The 23,286-nt window shown below is 40.4% G+C and overlaps 1 protein-coding gene across 27 annotated transcripts in view; it reads right to left on the reverse strand.

Annotated features, from left to right (window-relative positions):
- The window catches only part of ASPH (aspartate beta-hydroxylase), a 240,199-nt gene that overhangs the window by 124,669 nt on the left and 92,244 nt on the right, over positions 1-23,286 (reverse strand). For 26 of the 27 annotated variants that reach the window (XR_016235683.1, XR_011389110.2, XM_089335288.1 and 23 more), the window contains 2 exons: positions 19,886-19,930; positions 7,305-7,346 (listed from right to left, as the gene is read on the reverse strand). Coding sequence is in view for 25 of the 27 variants with exons in the window: in XM_089335288.1 (XP_089191414.1) it covers positions 7,305-7,346; positions 19,886-19,930 (87 nt within the window). In the remaining 2 variants the exon portion in view is untranslated. Of the gene's footprint in view, positions 1-7,304; positions 7,347-10,947; positions 11,089-19,885; positions 19,931-23,286 lie in introns of those variants that run through there. The other variant, XM_089335305.1, reaches the window with a different exon arrangement.

Raw genomic sequence — 23,286 nt, forward strand, 5'->3', positions numbered from 1 at the left:
TTAATTCTAAGGGAAAACACCATTGTCCCCCCACCCCCCGCCTCCAGCAGCTCCTCATCAATATTCAGGAGTGGGGGAGATACAGGTAGGAAACTAGTCAGCCTGATAATTCATCCTGAGACTAACTGATAATTTTCATTAAAAATATCCCAACTTATTATTATGAAGCAAAAGTCTGACTACTGAAGCACAATTTTTTCACTACACATTCCAAACATGAATACGTCCCTTTCTCTCTTCCCTAACAGGCAACAGTATCCGAGGAATCCATTTTGAAGAAAAAATACATGGAATTCCTAAAGCTAACGATTTGCATAAACAAGTTTCACTGAATCTGTGGTAACACTGATTCATTATTTCTTATGATTTTGACTGCCTGCATTTCATCCTTCATAAAATATCTTAGCCTTGGTGGTTGATGATCTAAACTGTTCTTTTTAAACATCAGAGGGCCCGGCACTGTGGCATAGTAGGTAAAGTTGCCGCCTGCAGTGCTGGCATCCCATATGGGCGCCAGTTCGAGACTCGGCTGCTCCACTTCCAATCCAGCTCTCTGCTGTGGTCTGGGAAAGCAGTAGAAGATGGCCCATGTCCTTGGGCCCCTGCACCCAAGTGAGAGACTTGGAAGAAGCTCCTGGCTCCTGGCTTTGGATCAGCGCAGCTCCGGCCATTGCGGTCAACTGAGGAGTGAACCAGCAGATGGAAGATTTCTCTCTGTCTCTCCTTCTCTCTTTGTGTAACTCTGACTTTCAAATTAATAAATAAATCTTTAAAAAAAAAGAAGATCAGAGCGTGGTAATTCTGTCAAACTGTTGCATGGTTTCTCTGCACAGGTCCAGCACACCAGCCTATCCTGGAGCATCCCCATAGGAACATTCCTGTAGGATCACAGCCCCTGGCAGCTGGAGGTTAGACCTGTGCACAAGGTACACCCAGTGGAGCACTGCTTAGACTCAGAGTGAGAGAGGCAGCAGTGTGGTCTCATGATAACATAGTGAGCAGCAGGTCTGCAACAGGTTTGCAAGTGTTTCATCTGCAATAAATCACACCCATCCTCTGGTCTCCTGGGTCCCTAGCTGGTAAGCCTGCAGCATGCTGGACCTCTCAGAAACAAGCCAGTCAATGTTCCAAGGGGAAAGACCTCTGGCTCTGGCTGGCACAGTATGTCCGTGAGCTGGGGATGGCATAGCTTGAAAGGAGAACCACGTTCAGGCTTTGCCACAGGCTGCTCTCTAATTTTCTCTATGTCTCACATTCTTAGTCAGTTCAGGGTGCTCCAACTTTGTGAGATTTTTCCTTCTCAGGACCTTTGCAAAGACTGGAGTTCTGCTAAGAAGGCTCTTAGACCCTTGCCATGCTCAGAGCTCTCAAGACATTCACACAGACCATTTCTCCACTAAGGTGTTCTCAGCTCCTCTGCAGACTATTCCTCTCCTCAGAGTGCCCTGGGGAGCTGTGCAGATGGTTCCTCTGCTCAGTGTTTGCAACTTGACAAGGATGCCTCCTCAGGAGACTTCTTCCCTTACTGCTCACCTCCCTCCAGCATACTCTCCTGCTCTCTTTCCTCAGAAAATCACGGCTTGGGTTTTTGTGTGAATTTCTGATCTCCTCACCTGGACATGAGCTCCCTGAAGGCAGGAACTTGGTCTTATCTAAAGACCAAGGAACTACCTCTCATCTAAAACAGTGCCTGGCATGTTAATAGGTAGGTAGGTATTAAAAGGGATGGAGAGGCCGGCGCCACAGCTCACTAGGCTAATCCTCCGCCTTGTGGCGCCGGCACACCGGGTTCTGGTCCCGGTCAGGGCACCGGATTCTGTCCCGGTTACCCCTCTTCCAGGCCAGCTCTCTGCTGTGGCCAGGGAGTACAGTGGAGGATGGCCCAAGTGCTTGGGCCCTGCACCCCATGGGAGACCAGGAGAAGCACCTGGCTCCTGCCATCGGATCAGCGCCGTGCACTGGCTGCAGCACGCCGGCTGCGGCGGCCATTGGAGGGTGAACCAACGGCAAAAGGAAGACCGTTCTCTCTGTCTCTCTCTCTCTCACTGTCCACTCTGCCTGTCCAAAAAAATAAAAATAAAAAATAAAAAAAGGGATGGAGAATTGCATTTTTATGAATAATGGGAAGCTGATGGTTATTTAAAAATTTATGCCTCCTTCTCTAATATATATTATATATAATATATAATATATATATATAAAGCTTTGCAGCATTGAATGGTAGCTATGTTCCTTAAATATGGTAGTTGAACACATCTAGTAACAAAAGGAGTAAAATACTGCCTGTCCAAGTCTGCTAATTACCATTTTCTCTCAATATTCAACATTCTCTTCTTCCTTAAACCAGAACCCTGAATTTTAGCGTTAACAAAATTCTCTCAGTTCCATGTAGTTCTTCTGAGAAACCCACCTTTTCTCCAATCCCCTATTCTGTTACATGGATGGAGCTAAAAGGCTATAGAAGTTGTAAAGGAATATGAGGACGAAGCATAGCAGAACGGCAAGAGAAGAGCTGGTTCCCTCTTGACCCACTAAACTGGCCCTTGATTAGTAAGTAAGAAGTAAACTCTTGCCTTTTTAAGTCACTGAAATTTGAGTTTTTCCAACTGTATATAACTCAATGTTATTGTGATGGGGATGTGGCGATTTGTAGTGTTGGTCTGAACCTGACCTAGAATTCAACTCTTGAAGACACACAGGGAGGAGGGTGCATATCGGAGACTGTTAAGAAAACTAGGATTTTTCTTAAAAGCGCTTACTTTCCTAAGCAATGCTTGATAGGAAACCATGAACAAAAGAGAAAGAGCATTTGGTTTTCTTCTGTTTTCTGTTACTTTCTGGAATCCGGGTTTCTGAAAGTAAGACTTGAGTGGACTTGGCCTCTCTGTTTTGGAACCTCATGCTGGCACAGAGAGGGTTCCAAGGTGAATTGAGTGACGTAGATCATAGCAGTGATTTTCTTCATAAAGCTTTACTTATTCAAGTTGAAGCACCATCCTTTATTCTTATATTATGTGTGTTTTTCTTTGGGGCTGAGAATACCCTTAATTTTATAATTGGCTATGATAATAAATGTGGCTTTTTTACAAGTCCTATAAAAATTTTTAAAATTGGCACACCTATATTAGATCCCAAGTCAAAGAAATAATTTTTTTTTTTTTTGACAGGCAGAGTGGACAGTGGCGCCCCGACCAGGACTAGAACCTGGTGTGTCGGCACCACAAGGTTAGCCTATTGAGCCACAGCACCGGCCAAAGAAATAATTTTTAATCAAGCAACCTAAAGTCCAGATATTTGGATAATAATACAAGTAGACTGAAATTCAGGTATTAACAAAGGTAGCAGACTGCAGTTACGATTCACAGATACTGCTTTCAATATATCCTTGTGCTATGACATGCACTCGGCGAGGCATAAGGACAAATACCCTCATTTCTGTAAGAAAAAAATTGGAGGTAAACTGGTTTTCATATAAAGATTTTCTTTGTTAATTCTGTGCTCCAAATAGAATGGGAATGATGACTCCAAGTGTCTGCTGAGTTAGACACTTTTAGCCACAGAACAGACCATGGCATTGCTTGGGTTTCTTAGGAGGACAGTAGCAGTCTCTTTGTCCCAGATCACTCTCATATTTTGGGTCTCCCACAGATTCCCATCCTTGGAGTTCCATCAGAGCTGTGGTTATTATCCCTCCAGTGTGGGTTTTATAGAGCCTTTGATCTCTTTTGATGTTAATTCTCTTATTAATTAAAGCCCAGGGGGTACAGTAGTGAGCAAAACAAACATATGCCTCCCTTCATTCCAGCGGGAGACTCAGACCAAAAAGACTAAAGAAGTAAGCCATTAAATATATCACATGGTGATACTGCAATGGAGAAAATGAAGCAAGGAAACAGGACATGGAGTATAAGGGTGCTGCAATCTCAAATAAGATCAGGGCCAAGAGAACCCCCGGGAGAGGGCAGTAGTTAAGCAGAGACTAAAGGAGCAAGTCCTGGTGATATACCCAGGGGAAAAACACTGGGCCTGGTGGAAGTAGCCAGCGCAAAGGCCCTGACTCCTGTGTGTGCTTGGCTTGGAAGCAAGCATAGCAGAGTCAAAAGAGCAGAGAAAAGAGAGTCACAGGACATGAAAGTGGAGAGGAAACTGGGAGAAGGGAGGGCAGATGGTGTGAGGCCTTGTTAAGCTCTGCAAAGGCCTTTGCATTTACTCTGAGGAAGATCTACAGATGATGGAGCATCTATCTCAGCAATATGATGACCTAGATCTGAAAAGGGTCACTGTGACCATGGTACTGAGAAAGATGGCAGAGAAAGGAAGGTAGGGGCAGGAAGAGCATTTAGGAGGCTACTGGAAATCTCCAGGCAACAGTCGGTGGTGGCTAGGACCTGTGCTGGTGGGTCAGGGTGGATGGAAGCAAGTACAGTTGGCCTTTTACACCTGCAAGTTCCGCATCCTCACATACAACTAACTAAGGATTAAAAACATAAAATCAAAAACTATACTGGATGTGTATAGAACTTTTTGTTATTATTCCTAAAAATACAATATAAAAACTATTTACATAGCATTCACATTGCATTAGATACTTCAAGTAATATAGAGATTGCTCCAAATATAGGGGAGGAGGAACTTAGGTATGTTCAATATATATACCATTTTATTTCCTTGTAAAATTTTTATTTATTTGAGAGAGAGAGACAGAGAGAGAGAGACATTTCTTTTTCTTTTTTTTTTTTTTTTTTTTTTTTGACAGGCAGAGTGGACAGTGAGAGAGAGAGAGACAGAGAGAACGGTCTTCCTTTGCCGTTGGTTCACCCTCCAATGGCCGCCGCGGCCAGCGCACCGCGCTGATCCGAAGGCAGGAGCCAGGTACTTCTCCTGGTTTCCCATGGGGTGCAGGGCCCAAGCACTTGGGCCATCCTCCACTGCACTCCCTGGCCACAGCAGAGAGCTGGCCTGGAAGAGGGGCAACTGGGACAGAATCCGGCGCCCCGACCTGGACTAGAACCCGGTGTGCTGGCGCCGCAAGGTGGAGGATTAGCCTAGTGAGCCGCGGCGCCGGCCTTGAGAGAAATTTCTTATCACTGTTTTACTCCCCAAGTGCTTGCTGCCAGGGCTGAGCCAGGCCAAAGCTGGGAGGCATGAACTTAATCCAGGTCTTCCATGTGGGTGTCAGGGAACCAAGTACTAGAGCCATCACCTGCTGCCTCCCAGGATGTACACTGGCAGGAAGTTGGAATCTGGAGTGGAACCACCACTATGATATAGGATGCAGGCATCCCAAACAGCATTTCAACCAATGCACCAAATGCCCACCCCTATTTATCCAAGGGACTTGGGCATCCACAGATTTCTGGTTTCTGCATCCTGGTTCCTATCCCAGCAGATACTGGATTCTAAAGAGAGGGCTGACTCCAGCTCCAAGTCAATTCAGAGGCTGGAGGTCAGAGATGAGGGCTCAAGTAATTGGGTCTCTGCCATTCATGTGGGGAACCTGGATTGCATTCCTGATTCCTGGCTTTGTCCCAGCCTATCCGTGGTAACTGTAGGTAGTTGGGGAGTGAGTCAGTTAATAGAAACACTCTGTCTCTCTTTCTCTACCTCTCAAACAATTAATTTCTTTTTAAATCCCATAGCCCCCACCCCCAATAAAAAGAGCTCAAGAAGAACAAACAGTTGAGAGTAAACGTGGTAACCAGCAAGCCAAGCCAAGGGAGTTTCCAGAGTCCAGGAAATGCTCAACCCTATTAACACCTGCTGATAAGCAGAGCTCCATCCTGCTTTATTTCTTCCCCCTTGGCACTATCCATTATAGTTACATCATAACATGGAGGGGGATTCGGAGCTTGTGTGAATATGATGGTCAACTAATCTAAGCTGTCTATAAAACAAAACCAGTCAACACTTTCCAATATTCAGGAAAAAAAAAAAAAACCTGCAGAATTAAGCAGAAATGCAAGGTAAGTACTAGAAAGAAAGAGCTAGAAGAACGTTGGGGAGTAGGATTCATAGGGCATAATAGGACAGAGGATTGCTGATTTTCATTATAAAGCTTTGACTTGTTAAACTATATCCTTATAATTACTTTTAAAAAAACTAAAATCAACCAGTGAGGCAGGTGTTACATCATAGTGAGTGAAGCCATCCCTTGGGATGCCCACATGCCATATCAGAGTGCTGGGTTAAGTCCCAATTACTCCACTTCCCATCCAGCTCTTTGTTGATATGCAGGGAGACCTGGATGGAGTTGGTTTTGGCCTGGTATACCCATGTATTGTGGCCACTTGGGGAGTGAATTAGGAGAGAGAAGATCTCTATCACTTGGTCTTTTAAATAAATGAACAAATAAATAAATAAATAAAAAACCCTAGTCATAAAATAACACCATGTGAACTGGATACCTGGTACTTAACTTCAGGCTGTGAAATGACAGTCTGATGCCAGAAATGCCCATGCTCACTGAGCATTAATTATACTCTGCATAACACTTGCTTCATGTATAAACTACAACCTCTCAAGTACAGATGCTGCTTTCATTACTACAAATTAAAAGCACTCCTGAAACTGAAATAAAGTTTAATCTTCAAATAAAATTATATTGAAAATGTAACCACTATTCTTTGATCATTTATATAATTTTTAATGTTGAAAAAGTGTTCCTTGCTTTAAGTAAGCTTAGAGCTCTCTGTGAGAGTTGAGCCAAAATATTATTGGATTATTAAATTTATTACAATGCCTCTGTAATGCACTTTTGGAAAACATAGATAATTCTTTCAATATGGCTACAACTGTGTATCTTTCTTTCCAACAACTCAGATCCTTGAAAACTGATGTCATGTTGTAATAATGGTTGGAATCCTGTAACAGGCACACCTGTCAACATTTTAACAAGACATAATATTTAATATTTCCCAAGGCTTCCCCTGTGGTGGAAATTGCTTTAAGTACTTTACACATACTTTCATTTAGTTACTGTTTGGAAACACAATCCTGTCAAATTGGTACTCTTATTATTCCCATACTACAGAAGAGGATACTGAGCCCCCAAGGTTAAATAATTCTACCAAGGATACATGTAATAAATGGCAAAAGTAAGATTAGAAGCTAGGCCACCTCTGGCCAGGCCTTAGCTCTTAGCGTTCATGTAGACTCCTATTAAATACTTATAGATAATGTAATTGAAATAAGAACCGCAGTGGTAATTTCCTCTAACAAATTATATAAAATGGCACTACCATGTTATTTTGGATGGTTTGACAACTTTCCCTAAATGTATATTAAAGACTATTTGGTAATCTTACCTGTTTCTTTTGGTTGTGGATCATCTGTTTTTCTACTTGTTTCTGAAAATTAAAGACAAAAGAAAATAAGTACTATGCAAGTCATCATTAAATATCTCCAAACATAGGACTACATTTAAATGAGTTCCAATAACTCAAATATTTTTGAGCACACAACTCAATTTTCCTAAATCTTCAAGTCTTTATACATGGAATACATTATAAGATATCAAGATTTAGGCTCATTTGAATTCCTCATAAAAATCACTGGGCAGATATCAGGCAGCAAGCTATGTTCCTTGCCTATAAGAAAGGCTGAGTGTAGTGTCTACCAACTCTAAGCCACTCTCTCTAGGAGCACAAAGGCAAACTGGAGAGGGGAAGCAGCCATTGATGTTCACTATTTTATTGTCTCATAAAACCATGACTTCCTCTATAATAGCTGCAGGTGTTTTAAAGGAATGTAGATGTCACACTACTGAGATTGTTAGTCTCACTGCTCTAAGGACTCTCTCTCTCTCTCTCTCACACACACACACACACACACACATGCATGCATGCAATTCATCCACTGAGAGAAGCCTTAGCTGAAACCCAGGTGTGCACCATACACTCACTCGCTTAGAAGTGTAATATGAAACTGAGCCATGGGTGTCAGCCTCACATTAACACAGTGTTTCTCACACAAATGGGGCTACCAAGCACAGTGACATCCAAGGACCTAAACTGGCTAAAGAATCCCAGCAGCACACACATACACGGAAAATGGCAAAAGACCTAACCAGGTGTTTATAGACTTATTTCTACACTTGTAAGCACACATCAGGCCTATTGTTTAATGTAGTTTACCTTGTAGCTGATTTTAAATGTAGACCAGTGTACAGTCGCAGTGGGTACTCATTAGTATGTCTACAGTTCTAGAAACATGTGTGCTTGCATATGTGGTGCTACAGGGATGAGTCAGAGTTCGGAGACCAACAGAAAATCATACACTGCCCTTTTCCCACAGTGGATTGTAGAATGTGGATGTGGTCAAGGGCTGGTTGACACAGATCACTCAATTTTTTGGCCCTGAATTTCTCACGTTCATTCATATCCAGGCAGGTGAAAAAGAAACTGGGGAGGCTTTGATGCAGGCTTTGATACAGGGTAGGGCATTTTATAGGCCATATGTTTTGCTCCTCTGAGACCCAAGACAAGAGGAAGAAAAAGCAACTAACTTGAAGTCTAGGGCACCAAGCTTATTGCTAAACCTGTTGCTTGGGGATTCCCTTGAATCCTGACACCCTGTGGGGAAGGTCTCTCTTCATGCAAGGGAAGAAGTTGAGGCTGAAAAATTGCAGAGTTCCCTAAGCCATCATGGCCAGCAGTTTACATGATTCCGAAGCATTATGTTCTTCTTTTCACTGTACTACTGCAGCCTTTCATGAAAGAGCAATGAAGGGACACACATGGGCAGGGCTTGACTTGCAAACAGTAGATTTGATAAAATTGAGTCTATCTAACTCCAGGGTAGTGCTGCAAGAAGCATGCAAGATATTAAATAAAAGGTCTTTCAGATCTCTGTTGAACATTCTCTAATTTCTGATTTTACTAGCTGTACCTCATCATAGTTAGATAGCTGAACTCAGTGAATATTAACTGAATACCCAATGTCTGCATGGCCCTCTTTAGGGATGCAACAGTGAAGAAAAGCATCAACAATCTCAATCCCAAGGAGTCTCTTTGTAATGTGGTTAGCAGCACCTGCAGAAAGCCTGCAGCCCTCCATATCCTCCAGCCATTTCCCATGGCTAACGTGACAGTGCAAATTTCTATCCTGATTAGATGGAGCAGCTGGATGCTGGTTATAAAGGGGAGTTTAGGGTTCTCCATACAACTTCACATCCTTGGGGGTGAAATAAGGATGGAGGAGTAGCTTAAATGGGTTACATTCCAAATAGAAGTGGAAGGTGCTGATCCCAAAGTCATGGGGCCCTGGCAGGTCTCCCCATGTCCTCTGAATCCACTTCTTCCCAGGAACTTGACAAGCAATGCCAACTTTCCTCCTCCTCCCATGTAGCACCTAGAGGTGAGCAGCCTGACCTAACAATGCCTCTTCCACACCACGCTAGGCCTCCGGGCCAAAACCCTCATTTATTTCTTTTGTTCCCTTCTGTCCCTCACTTCACATCAACAAGTGAGCTGAGACTTATGTTTGGATATGGAGAAAAACACAGGATGGTATTTTAGCCTCTTTGGTGTTTAGCTTAGGTAAAGGTGTTTTCAATGAGATGTGTTTACCTCACCAGCATCCTGCAGAGTTAACAAGTAAATGTTATTTTACTTTCTCTTTGGTACTATGGCCTCAGGGAAACCTCATGTGCACCTCATTGTAGTAAAGGAGAAAATGACTTTTTGAGCACTTAGTATATACTAAGCACTGCCCCAAATACTTTGGCTAACCATAGGAGGTAGAATTTCACAGATAAGGAAACCAAGGTATGGAGAGGCAAGTAATCCACAGTTAAAGAACAAAACAGTGCAGTTTCAGAGGCCATGCTCCACAACAATACTACTTCAATCACACTTTGTAAATCCCAACAGTGGACAGTTATTAAGTAAAGGAAGCTACATGTTCAATTCACTCCTGAAAATTACAAAACTGCAAGCTAACCTGTAACTCAGACTTAAGAGTTTCAATATTCACATCCAAAAAGAAAGATCTTACATTCTTTGTTTTACCATCACTCTCTTTTCCTCTTTCAACATGATTAGAGAAAGGAAAATCTTGGTAAAAAGATCAGGCTCGCCTTCAGCAACCAGGTGGTCAACCAAATGCTGCTACAGGGATATATTCAGCTCCCCACCCGGGAGACAGCGGCTTCAGACATTCACCCTATGCCAGCGAAGAGTACCCCGGCACCCCACATCAGCAGGAAGTAGCTCTAAAGACAGATCATTGTCCCTCTACTCCTCCTGGACTTTTGGGACTAATGTAATCCCATACAACTCCTGCTTTATGAAAAACAAAAGGTGGGAATGTTAGTAAAATGGGGCAGTGTTATCTATGATGCTATCTACATTCTGACACCATCCTAGGCTCTAGCTCCCGCCGCCATTGCTGGAAGCCAGGTGGCCACATGGCTCAACCACCGGTGTCAGCCCTAGCCGTATCCTAATGGGATTCACTGCTCCTAATCACTGCCTGCCCCCTGTCGAAATTTTTAAAAGGAACTGTTCCTGAACATGTGTGTCTCTCTTTCTTCCTCTCCTGACCTCTCTCTCTCTCTCTCTAATGCTCTCCTTCTCCCTCTTTTCCTTCTCCGCCCCTTCCCTCCAGTCTGTTGGGTTTCCCCCAATGAACTCTTTCCTTTAAAAAAAAAAAAAAGATCAGGCTTTTAATCTCTTAAAAACAGTCATGCAACCATTGAAAAAAGTCACTTTTCTGGATTCAGATAGCTTGTGATCTATTACATTCTGGTTACTGTGCAAATCTGCCCACTTAACAGTTCTTGTTGGACCCTGAGATGTGCTCCAAGATAATTTCAACCCAGGCATATTTACCCTTCCGAAGGCCTCCTCATAGAGGCATCTGTTTATCTGCAAGTCCCAGGTTGGTATTCTGCTTCCTCCCTGAGAGCCCACAATGACCCATCTTAAAGCCGTATTTTTGTTTCCTTACCTGTCTCTCTGCTAGCACTTTCTGAGCTCTGTCATTCCAGCCATCACCAGTTAGTTAGTTTCATGAACTGTTATTTGTAGTCTCCCAGCTGGCCTCCTTTCTCTTTGGCCTCCCTCCAAATTGTCTTCCCTTCTCCCTGTTGCCAGAGTGCTCACACTGGAACATGGTGTATGCATAATCACAGGTCGGCTGGTGTCTCTGCCATCCTGTCACTAAGCTTACTCATCTGCTAGCAGAGAGAACACTGATCTACTGAGAAAATTCAATTCCTTACCAGGTGTAAACTACTCGGCAGAGTAGGTGCATCCAATCAATTGGATTGAATCCAATCAACTGAATTAAAAAAAAAAGACTTTGGCCCACCCATAAAGTCTTTATTTGAGGAGTAATAAATATATTGGAGGTGAAAAAAACCCTGTCTAAAACCCCAGGTGCTTCTTCCTCACTTGTTTCATTCTCCTTTTCATGCCAGCAAATGAAGACTGGAAATGGGAGAGAAGAAAGAGTACCTCTCATACCCTTTTCTGCCTGTCCCTTCAGTCATGATGAGGTCACCAGGGATTTGAAATGTAAGAGCAGAGGGTGGTCACCAGGAAATAAGCGAAACTTCTAGATCTAGGGCAAAACCCTCCAAGGAGCAATGCAATGGCTATTTCATTTAGATCCTGCTCCCACCTCCAGCAATGTAGCCTAATAGTAAAATCTTAAATAAACATGATCTGTTAGGAATATGGGTAAGATGGGCTGAAGGTATTCCCTTAGGTTTTATTCACCAGAATGCTACAATCTTCTAAAATACTAGAAAGCATAAAATGAATTGACTTCATTATATAACAGAATTAAACAAGCTTGAAAAAAATGACAAGATAGAGAAGAATTCTTCTGCATTTTATTGCACTCCAACAACATTAAAAGAAAAACATTTACATTATTTTTAGAAAATCCACTGCTATCATCCAACTTGGCACATATTTGTAAAGCAAGGTTAATTAATTCAGATATTTGGAATTGAAAAGTATTGGAGGTTGATCACAGTATAATGAGTCCTCAGTTTCCAGAGTTCTACAGGTGATTTTATACAAAAAATCCAGTAAAACTTAGTCATTCATCAGTTCCATGTCACTCTTAAATTTCCCTAAAAAAAATATGGCTTTATAAAAAGTAGAGTTCTGTACTTCACAACAGGAAGAGCTTTATGATAGTTTGAGCATCAACTCCATACCACCCATATCACAGCTTTAGAAAATTATTGCTTTGCTTACTAACTTATTTTCTCAGGTTTACTACACATTGAGTCAACATGCAGTACTTAACTACATTGATCCAGAATGACAACAACATATATAAGCTCTTTGATTTTACCCTAAAAGCAGAAAAAAATCATCTTATTTTAAAACAAAGTTAACTAATTAAAAGTTACCCCTGAAACATAGACAAAACCATTTCTTGATGGCTTTTTTTAAAAATAGCTCATAGTTCCTTCAAAATGATGCTGAAGCTATCTTCTTTCCTAACAAAGGAATATTTTCATCACAGCAACTATTTCTGAGCCAGAAATAAGCCACATTAAAAACAGAAGAAAATCTTCAGTGTAGAAAGGGAAAGGCTCATCCCCTGTGAAATAGCAGCAGGCACTGGGCTCCGTGGGCATTTTTCACACATCCTTCCTCAACCCAATGAGAGGCGTTACTGACTTTATCCAGAGAGAGCACTGTGCAGTCTCAAGAGCTGTGAGGGTATTACTTAATTAGCCAAAGGCAGAACCTAACAATTGTTAAGCTATGCACCAGTAACTCATATAGATTTTTCTAAAATTTGAATATATACTGAATGGACTACACCTATTATATGATCAATCCAAGATACTAAAATGTAGCACAGGTCATTCTTTTTTGTTATGTCCTAACAAGGAATATTAGTTTTTCTGTCTCATTTTGAAAATAAATTAATGATAATTTGATACTTCCACTGGAATATCAAATTTTTCTAATTAACCAGCTAAAGGCTACAAAAATCTCAAAATTTAAGTTTTAACCTGAATAGTAAAAGCTGACTTAGTTTTTTTGATAAGAATATCAGTGCAGATATATACAACTGAAACCTTCACAGCTAATGACCTTTATTAGTAATTTTAAGAGTGCTGAAGCAAAGCACTCTTACTGGTAGTTAAATTACGTTTAACACAGTTTACACAAGTCAGTCCAACATAGTATTATTTACTAGTAATATATTAAAACCCTGCCAAGACAATTGCTGCTACATCATCAATATAATAATTAATTAACTACTGTCTGAAAAACAATACATAAATGCAGGTAAGACTAAAAAATTATGTCATAAAGAGAAGAAATCCAATGGATCCACTAATGCTATCAAAAAAGGACATGCAGGAATGTAATGTTACACGAAATTTTTGTTTCTAAAAAGAAATACACTAAAACGCCAGTGGACTATAATTCATTTAAAACATCTTTAGTGTTCATTCCCAAAGATCTTGATCTGCTCAGTAATTACATCACAAGATCTAGCACAGCCATCGTTTGGAGCGTATGGTTAGGCTGGTCCTCTTGTGGTAGTAGGGGCAGTCTTTTTGAAGCTTTAAGTATCTGCAAAAATAAGGGGAAATCTAAATTAAAGGACCAACCAGACATAGACTGTGACACTGCTTCGTTTTCAATCTACTTTTCAAAAACCCACCAACAGAAGTAATAAATGTGTTTTTTCATTGTTTGTTTGATTTGTTTTTTAAGGACAACTTGATTATAGAACAATTAACCACCCAGAGGAGTCTCCGGGATGGCTTAGCAAAGTTGCTGATAAAAATCTGAGATTCATCAGAACACTTGGGAATTACAACAGAATTGAGGAATCTCAGTAGAGAAATACACAGCATTACATTTCTTTTTCTTATCAATGTTTTCATTGTACTAAAAAGAAACAAATAGAAATCTAATACAGTATTTGAAAGATACAGGAAGGATTTTCAAGTATTCTGTAAGCTCTATTTAAATATATAAATTAGTTCAATAATTTTAGTTAAATGATATTTTAAAGGAAGTAAAATTCACTCCTAGCCAACTTCTTACAAGTATTTTCTCTTCCCAAACATTAATGTCTGATGTATTTTGCTATTATAACATTGGATGTATTATCATTACATTAGAAAAGGAGCTAGTGCACATAAATGCCCTGCCACATTTTGATATAATTTATAAACCTAGATTGTGATATTGCCTTTCTTATTTCTCATCAATATCTATCTGTCTATCTATCTATCTATCTATCTATCTTCATGTGTGTATAACCAAAAATTGTTATATAAGCAAGAACTGTTATGTGCTAATAAGGAGCAACCAGAAATAGCATGTCTAACTTTATACATTCAACAAAAATGAGTGTTTATATCCACCAAAAGGTATATACATAAAAATATCCATAACAGCCTTCTTCTCAATAGCCCTAAAGTGGAAATAATCACTATACGCATCAAATGTAAAACAGATAAAAACTGTACTCTACGTACAGAAAACAGCCAGGAATAAAGCCAAATTACCATCCTCGGTGAGGCAGCCGGAACTCAGATATGATGCTAAGTAACAGAACCAGACACAACAGCATGCAGGCATGTCTATTTATAGTTTAAATTGTATTAAACTCAGAAGCACTCAAACCAGTGTGTGATGCTGCAGGTCAGAACAGTGCTTCTCTCTAATGCGGGCATTACTGAGAGCTGGATCAGGGGAGGCCTCTCAGGTGCTAATGTGCTCTGTAGTGTGGTCTGATGAGTGTGTCCAAGGGTATCCCACATGTGAGCACTTCCTTGTGTGTAAACTACACTTTAATAGCAAAAGTCTAAAGTGAGTTTGATTTCAGGTTGTCTTAGAATGTAACAATTAATTAAACTCAGAGAAACTTCTTAGAAGTAACTTGAGACAATGGAAAGTCGCTCTAAGTATAATGATGAATATTAGTAATAAGGCAAATAAAGTTCAACTCAAATAGATGCTCTTGCATATTTAAAGACAACCCCAGTCAGAAGTAGTTCAGTAAGGCACGAACAACATGTCCAAAATCAGGGCACGATGGATGACTGTTCTGCCTCTCCATGCTTCCTGCTGTCTCTACTTCCCTCCATTAAGGTTCCCCCCTTCACTCACAAGGACTCAAGCCAGGATGGGAGGAATCTCTCCCATCAAATTATTTCCAACCAGTTTCCATGAAAGCGATGCCTGCCCCTCATTCATTCTGCAGTCCAGCTCCCATGAACTCTCTGCCTTAGATTATTACAGATAACACCTTACTCTATCTCCTCACTGGACTACTCTTCAAATCCAGGTTTGATCATAAGACTCCTATGCTTGCAATTTTTCAGTGGCTTCCTGTTACTTGGGGGCCCAATCTGAAGATGTAAACATGACAGAGAAGATCCCTAAGAGACACTGCTGGCTTTTCCACCTTGTCTATTTATACCCTTGCATGGCACTTGGTATTGATTCTTGGTCAGTAAGCACATGCTTCCCCTGACCTGCAACTATCAGCTCCTGTTACTTCCACGAGGAGCTGAAACTCAGTTAAAACCAGCACAATGACACATGGGAGGTCTAACCTCACTCCCTACCACCACCTTTGAAGCTGGATGGGTCAGCCCCTCTTCTGTGAATTGCCTTACATAAGTCCCTGAGAAGGTAACAGTATCACATTTGTTGTTTTCCTCCACTGTATGCCCACAGGGCTGTGAACCACGCTGGGGAACAACACTGTGGATCATGTAATTTCGTGGCCCAGCCAAGAGCCTATACCATAGTAGTTGCTCAGTGTATATTTTTTGAACAAATGAATGAATAAGAACAATCAAATACATATAAAGCAGTTATGAAACATTAAATGCTACGGACACAGATTCAACCTCTGCTATTGCCCCTCACCTTTGCTGCTGCCAGCCTAAAGCCCGTTTTATGCCTTACTGAAGAGTATTTAAAAATACTGGGACATGAGGAAGCCTGACTGAACCTTCTGGATAGATGCAATGGAGTGAAATCATTACCACTGCTAGAACTGTCAACACTGGCATAAGTTACAAGTCTCCATCTGCATCCACTTGCAAAGAGGCAAGAACAGAAGAATCCTCCAGAAACCACCTCCATTCCTTTAACATGAAAGCACAAGTGAAAATGAACTTTGTTTTCCTTTTCTGACATAGTATGACAGAAAAACAGTTAATGGACTCAGTCATATGGCCTTAAGTAATGTTTGCCAGGAAATCTTACTTATATTCCATAAATGCTTCCTTAAAAATGTGCTGTGTATGTTTATGTAGGCACATTGCTAGAAATATACTACATGATTTCAAGTAAAACATGAGTTTGAGAGGGGGTGAACACATGCAAAATGAGTAGGGATTACAAACTTAATCTTAAAAATCTAGAATTCCAAATGAATGACTTCTACTGGAACAATCAATACTTAGGACTAACCTACACCTACATGAAAAATATACCTAAAAACATTTATAAATTGGTAAATATAAATGAAATATGGTAATCTATTAGACACCTTATCTTCCTGGCATAAAACATAATTAAACACTCCAGAGTTCAAAATGATGAACTCATGTAGATTAAGAGGATGCTTAAGAATATGATGTCTCTAATCTTACTATACCAAAAGTTTTCAAAGCTCTCATCAGCTCTTAGCCCTTCATCTATTGAAAATGCTCTTAAAAAAAGCAGCTGAGATTGTGGGTTTTAGAGCCAGAATGTGGGGATTAATCACACTTCTGCTACTTGTCAGCTCAGTGACCTGGAGCAGGTCACTTTGCCTTGCTGCCTCAATGCACTCATCTGTAAAACATAGATAACAGCATTTATCTCTCATAGGGTATCAAAACTAGCTAAGGTTAACCTATAGAATGGTCTTAGAAGACTGCCTACAAAATGAGTAACAAGTGTTAGCATCCATTCTATGTTTGTAGTTGGATACAATGGTGGTGATACCCCCAAGGGATCAGTATACCAATAAATATATGACGAGGTTTTTCTTTTCTTTTTCTTTGAAAGGCAGATTTAGAGAGAGGAGAGAGAGAGAGAGAGAGAGAGGAGAGAGAGGAGAGAAAGAGAAGCTCTCATTCACTGGTTCACTCCTCAAATGCCCCCAATGGCTAGGGCTAGGCCAGGGCTAGGCCAGGGCTGAGTCCAGGCACTGGCAACTCAATCCAGATCTACACAGGTGGCAGGGACTCACTGAGGCATGACTGTTGCCTCGCCTCCCAGCATCTGCATTAGCGGGAAGCTGCAGTAAGGAACTGGACTCAGGTACATCATAACCATCTTAACTGCTAGGTAACATCAGGTACATCTTAATTGCTGGGGCAAAAGCCTATCCCTATTATGAACTTTATTTCATATTAAAGCAATATTATTCATATAAAGCAATTCATATAAAATTCATAGAAAGCAGTACTAACACTGTACAACCTAATCTTAGAATAACCAAGGAAGGCAAATCAACCATCAGTTTGTTTCTGAGGGCCACAAAAAAGTGAATTAATGGCTAGCATTTTGCTGAAGTTCTTGATTTGCATTTCCTGCCAAATAAATAAATTTCAAAGACTGAAAAGCAGAAAGGAAACAATACTTCTATCATCAAATACACAATTAAACAGTACTACCAAAGCTGTGAACTTACTGTACCAAAATATCACTATAGATCCATGGCTACTTTTTTTGCACAATTGAATAAAAAGTTGTAATATGAAGTAAGTAAGACTTACAGGATATAAGCCGTGGTGCAATGGTTAAAAATAACTACTGCTGACTTGAAGTCTTACGTTCTCTTTTGATAAGGTCTAATTATAACCATGCAGCAGGTCAATCACACTTTGATAATAGCAAGTTGCAGGTTACAACTTCATGAGCAGGTCTTTCAGAACTCAGCTTCTCCTGATCCACCTCAAGGATCAGGCTAATGAATTACTAAATATAATGACCATTTACATAAAGCTAATTATGTGGCAGGAACTACACACTTCATTACATTTTCACTTGCATGTGCTTTGGTTGTTAAATATCTCACCTAAAAAAGCACCTCATTCCATTACCTCAACTATTTCATATTCTATATTTATATTTTAATGAAATTCCTGGATTCAGTTTATAAAACATTGAAATAAAAACAGAGATTTATATTCAGAAAATGCCATCCTTCATATCTCCACAAAGTTAGGTAAATAGTAAAAGAAAAATGAACTGTAACTAGAAAAATGTGAATGTTGTAGAAATTAGAAATTATTTTTAGAATTTTTTTCTTTTTTCTTTAGAAGAGTGGAATAACAATCAACATGCTAAATCTGTAACCTGCTCTGCCTCCTCAAGATAGAATCAGGGCACTCTGTGAGGCTCAAAGGAGAAGGTAGCGAAAGAAGGACATAGATACCCACTTCCCTTGCGCTGTCCTATTTTTCTAAAAACAAAACATTCATCATACAGAGATCAGTTTCTCCATGGATTCCTTTCCTCACTCATACCACAGTACCAACAATATAGCTCTCTTAATCAAGTACTAGTTTCTACACACTGCTATTATAAATGTACATGGTATGACAACTGTCAAAAACCTGAAACATTCCATTCACAAAGTTAGCAAAGACAAGCTAAAGTGCAACTGAATCATTCTTTGATTATTTTATTCTTTGGTTATGTTTCTTTCCTTGAAATTTAATAGTCCATAAATTTTGGCAGGTATAATTATTTCTAACAAAATCAATAAACAGTAATACAAACACCACTATAAAATTCATGTTATAGCATATAATCCAACAAAATATGAACAAAGACTGAGCCAATAGATTTCACACAAAAAGAAAAACTGAAATACAGAAATGAGAAGAAAGAAATATTCTTGGAAGAGAAAGGATATGGAAAATTTCTCTGAATAAAACTTTCTCACTATGAAAAAAAGGTTTATTTATGTTAATTACTGACTGCAGGTAAAGTTCATGTCATCTGTAAAGCGTATCTGAAAGCTCAAGCTTGGAAGAAATGCTGTTCCCATTTGTTTTCAAGTTTTCTTTACTTATTTGAAAGGCAGAATTACAGAGAGAGAAGGAGACCAAGACAGAGAGCTCTTTGACCCACCGTTTCACTCCCCAAATGGCTGCAATAGTTAGGGCTGAGCCAGGCCAAAGCCAAGAGCCAGGACTTTCTTCCAGGTCTACCACATGGGTGCAGGGGCCCGAGGACTTAGGCCAGACGTATTAGCAGGGAGCTGAATGGGAAGTGGAGCAGCTGAGACACGAACCAGCACCCATAGGGGATACTGGTGTTACAGGTGGTGGCTTAGGCCACTATGCCACAATGTGGCTCTTGTTCCCATTCTTTAAATTCACTGACAAGAGGGACAGATGTAGGAACATAAAGAAAAGTAGAGAAATGGGTTTAAAGTTGTGGACTGAAAAAAAAGTCTCCCTCCTTGTGGGGGTACTGACAAGCCCAGGAAGCCACAGAGCACGAAGGATGCTCTTAAGACAGGCAGAGAATTGGAAAGAAGAGGAGTAAGGTCATAATCTATGCATTCTTCAACTTGCATCCTATAGCAATACTGATTCCAAATCAAATAGTATGTCAATCAAGAAGGGAAAAAACTCCAAAAACCCAACTTCTACTATTACTACCATCTATAAAGGTAAGGCTATCAGGTACTTTATTAATAGTCCTTTAAATCTAGCACAACACACACATACCAGACTGAAACTGATGTGTATTTTCTACTGTTTTGGCTCAGCTGACCAAAGCACAAAAATTTTCCTTTTAAATGTAAGTCTGATCAATTTCTCAACATTGTTACCCTTCACAGGTTCATTTCATAAAACAAGTATTATTATCAACAATGCTTTAAGTTAAACCACAAATGAAAATGCAATGTATTGAACAAAACGTCATACCTGGTGGCACTTCTTGCTCATCTTCTTCAGGGGGAACATATACATCTGAAATGAAAAATAAAGGTATAATTCATTACATATTGCTGACCAATGTTTAAAACACAGCCTGCCAATACTTAAATTACGGTAGTTATTTCTGCAAACTTCAAAAAACTCAATTGTAATTATGATAAAAACATTAGGCTGTTAACACTATTCCAACAAAACTTAGCCAAATGTTCTTCAGGCAGGTACTTAAAGTACAAGTAAAATGGAATTAAGCTTATTTTGTTGTAAAAAAATTCTGAAATCATGCTTATATTTTTCTTAAAAAAATCTATGAACTTCCAGTATTTCACATTGTCTGGCATAACAGATTTCACAATATTATTTGCTTGACTAACTTCACTTCATTCGTTGGCAAAGGAAATGCGGAATAATATACAGGTTGATTTTGCATCACATAAGAAATTTTTGCACCACATAAGATTTTGTATTACATAAGAACCCCTGTGGGAGATGTAGAAGAAACTCCTGGCTCCTGGCTTTGGATCAGCTCAGCTCTGACCATTATGGCTTTTTGGGGAGTAAACCAATGGATGGAAGATCTTCTCTCTTTCTCTCCCTCTTTTTGTCTGTAACTCTACCTCTCAAATAAATAAATAAAATTTTTATTAAAATAAGCCAAGGAAAGACAATTAAAGGACCTTGTTTATTCTTGAGAAGTTTTCCTCATAATTGAGTTTTTTTTTTTTTTTTAAGATTTATTTTGTTTATTTGAAAGACAGAGTTACAGAGAGAGGTTGAGACAGAGAGAGGTCTTCCATCCACTGGTTTACTGCCCAGATGGCTGCAATGGCCAGAGCTGCGCCAGTTCGAAGCCAAGAGCCAGGAGCTTATTCCTGGTCTCCCACATGGAGTTAGGCCATCTTCTACTGCTTTCCCAGGCCACAGCAGAGAGCTGGATTGGAAGAGGAGCAGCCCAGACTAGAATCGGCGCCCATATGGGATACCGGTGCTTCAGACCAGGGCTTTAACCCGCTGTGCCACATTGCCAGCCCCCATAATCTTGTTTTAATATTGATGCAACAACAGAAATAAATTAAAATGAAATGAAATCTTTTTTTAAAAAAGAAAATATTTATTTTGTTTATTTAAAAGGCAGATTCACAGAGAGAGGTAGAGACAGAAGAGAGGTCTTCCATGCACTGGGTCACTCCCCAAATGGCCACAATGACCAGGGCTCTTCAGGCCAAAGCCAGGAGCCAGGAACCTCCTCCAGGTCTTTCACGTGCATGCGGGGGCCCAAGCACCTGGGTCACCCTCAACTACTTTCCCAGGCACATTAGAAGTGAGCTGTATTGGAAGTGGAGCAACCAGGACTCGAACCAGTGCCCATATAGGATACCAGCCCTGCAGGCCGAGGCTTTAATCCACTGCGCCACAGCACTGGTCCTTGAAATCAAATCTTAAAGTGAAACACTATCCTTCATAAAGTTGTTTCTGAGAAGTAACATTGAAGATAATATATTATAAGCCAAGTCAAAGATGCAAGCTTTTAACATCTCACCTTTTTCTCTAGATACTTCAACCTAGTACCACTACAGAGGCTGTTATGCTTTATAATGTTATAAAAACACATTGATGGGATTTGCTCCATCACGTATTATTATCTCGAAACCTAACAATCCATTTTCTTCTTGTATTAATTTGGTTCAAATTATAAATTAACACATCCTTCAAACAATATTTGGAATTATTTTGTTGCAAGCAGCCAATACTTTTCAGTCCTGAAATTCCCAGGCCACTTGGCTGCAGGGAACACACCCCCTTTTCTTCCCAGCACACTCTTCTCTCCCAGTTCTCCAGATTCACAGGTTACTCACCCTCCAGCCACCCCGCACCACACTGGGAGTCCTCAGAGCTCAGTGCTGGGACTGCCTTTCCACTCACTGCACTTACCTCCAAAATAATCACACCATACCATGGATTTAATAGCCATATGCATGATGATGAGCCCCAAATGTTCACATGCTTTTCAAGTCTTGCCCATCTACTTCAGATGGGCATATCCAGTCCCCTACTTGACACCTCCAAGCTTAAAATGCTTAATATGGAGGTTTGATCTCCTCCCCTAAATAAGTTTCTTTTACAACCTGGCTTTCTTTTTAATAAACAACCCCATCATCCAACAGTTCCTTAAACTCAAGGAAAGGGCCCCTTAATTTCTCCTCTTTGCTTCACAATCATCAGAAATGGCCATCAACTTTAATTCTAGATATATCTCAACTTTACAAGCTCCCCCTCTATTGTCACTGTCACAGTCTTACTCTGGGCATCCCAATCATATCCCTGGATGAATAGACAGTAATTTTCTTACAGGGTGGCCCACTGTTCCATTCTTGCTCCATCTCATCCATTCTCTAGCGAAGAGCAGAGGTACTTCTTCAAAACACAAATCAGATATCACATCTTGCTTAATTATTTCTATAAATTCTAACTGTACCTAGAATATAATCACAACTTTTTTGTAGGCCCTAAAAGGTCCGCACAGATCTGTTTCCATATCTTAATTGCTTACGACAGCCTGAGTTTGGTTTTTATTATCTGCAACTGAAAGTAACTTTAGTGACACTAGTAGCAGAACAACAGAGTGTAAACACAGGATTGATACACTGAGATCTACACTTTGAATACATCATCCTAATGGCATGTCAAAGACGGATGTGAAGGAGGCCAGTACAGAGATAAGAAGCTGCTGCCAATACCAAGGAAGACAATAAGGGGCTGGACCAGATGGCTAGTTACAACAGCTACAGAGGAAAGAAAGGATTCCAGAAACACTTAGGGGTCTATTTATAGGATAGGTGACTATCTATAGAGATGCAGGGAGAAGGAGGATTCAAGAACCACTCCCATGTTTCTGGTTTGGGAACTGAACTATCTGTCGACACAAGGAGCCAAGACAAGAGACAGGGGAAGGGGAGGTTTGTGGATGTGTGTGCAGCGTGAGCTCTGCTTCAGGACTAGTCCGGGGTGGAGGAACCCAGCATGGAGCTACAGGTGCACACCACAGATTTCTGTGGTCCACCAGACAGAGCTTCCTCAGTGATACCCTTCATCAGATGATCAAAATGCCTAAGAAATCATAAGGGAAAAAACCATGTATTTCTAATCCAAGAGAGGCAGGATCAAATTGCATATTGTAATGTTAGTTTCTGCAGTTTATATATATGTAAAACATATGTGGGGAAGGTCGAGTGAAGGTCTTCCTGGGATTTTGGGTTTCCTTTCTGATTCTCATTGAGTCAAATCATAAACTGGGCTACAGTGTGCAGAACATTAATACTCCTCAGGGAGAACTGAGGTGTGGGAAGTGCGAGGAAAGTCTCAACACAGTCTAGCCCTGCTCCACGAGATGC

Source organism: Oryctolagus cuniculus, chromosome 6, assembly GCF_051225735.1.
Source record: "Oryctolagus cuniculus isolate XC-2025 breed Fujian yellow rabbit chromosome 6, ASM5122573v1, whole genome shotgun sequence".
Classification (NCBI taxonomy): Eukaryota; Metazoa; Chordata; class Mammalia; order Lagomorpha; family Leporidae; genus Oryctolagus; species Oryctolagus cuniculus.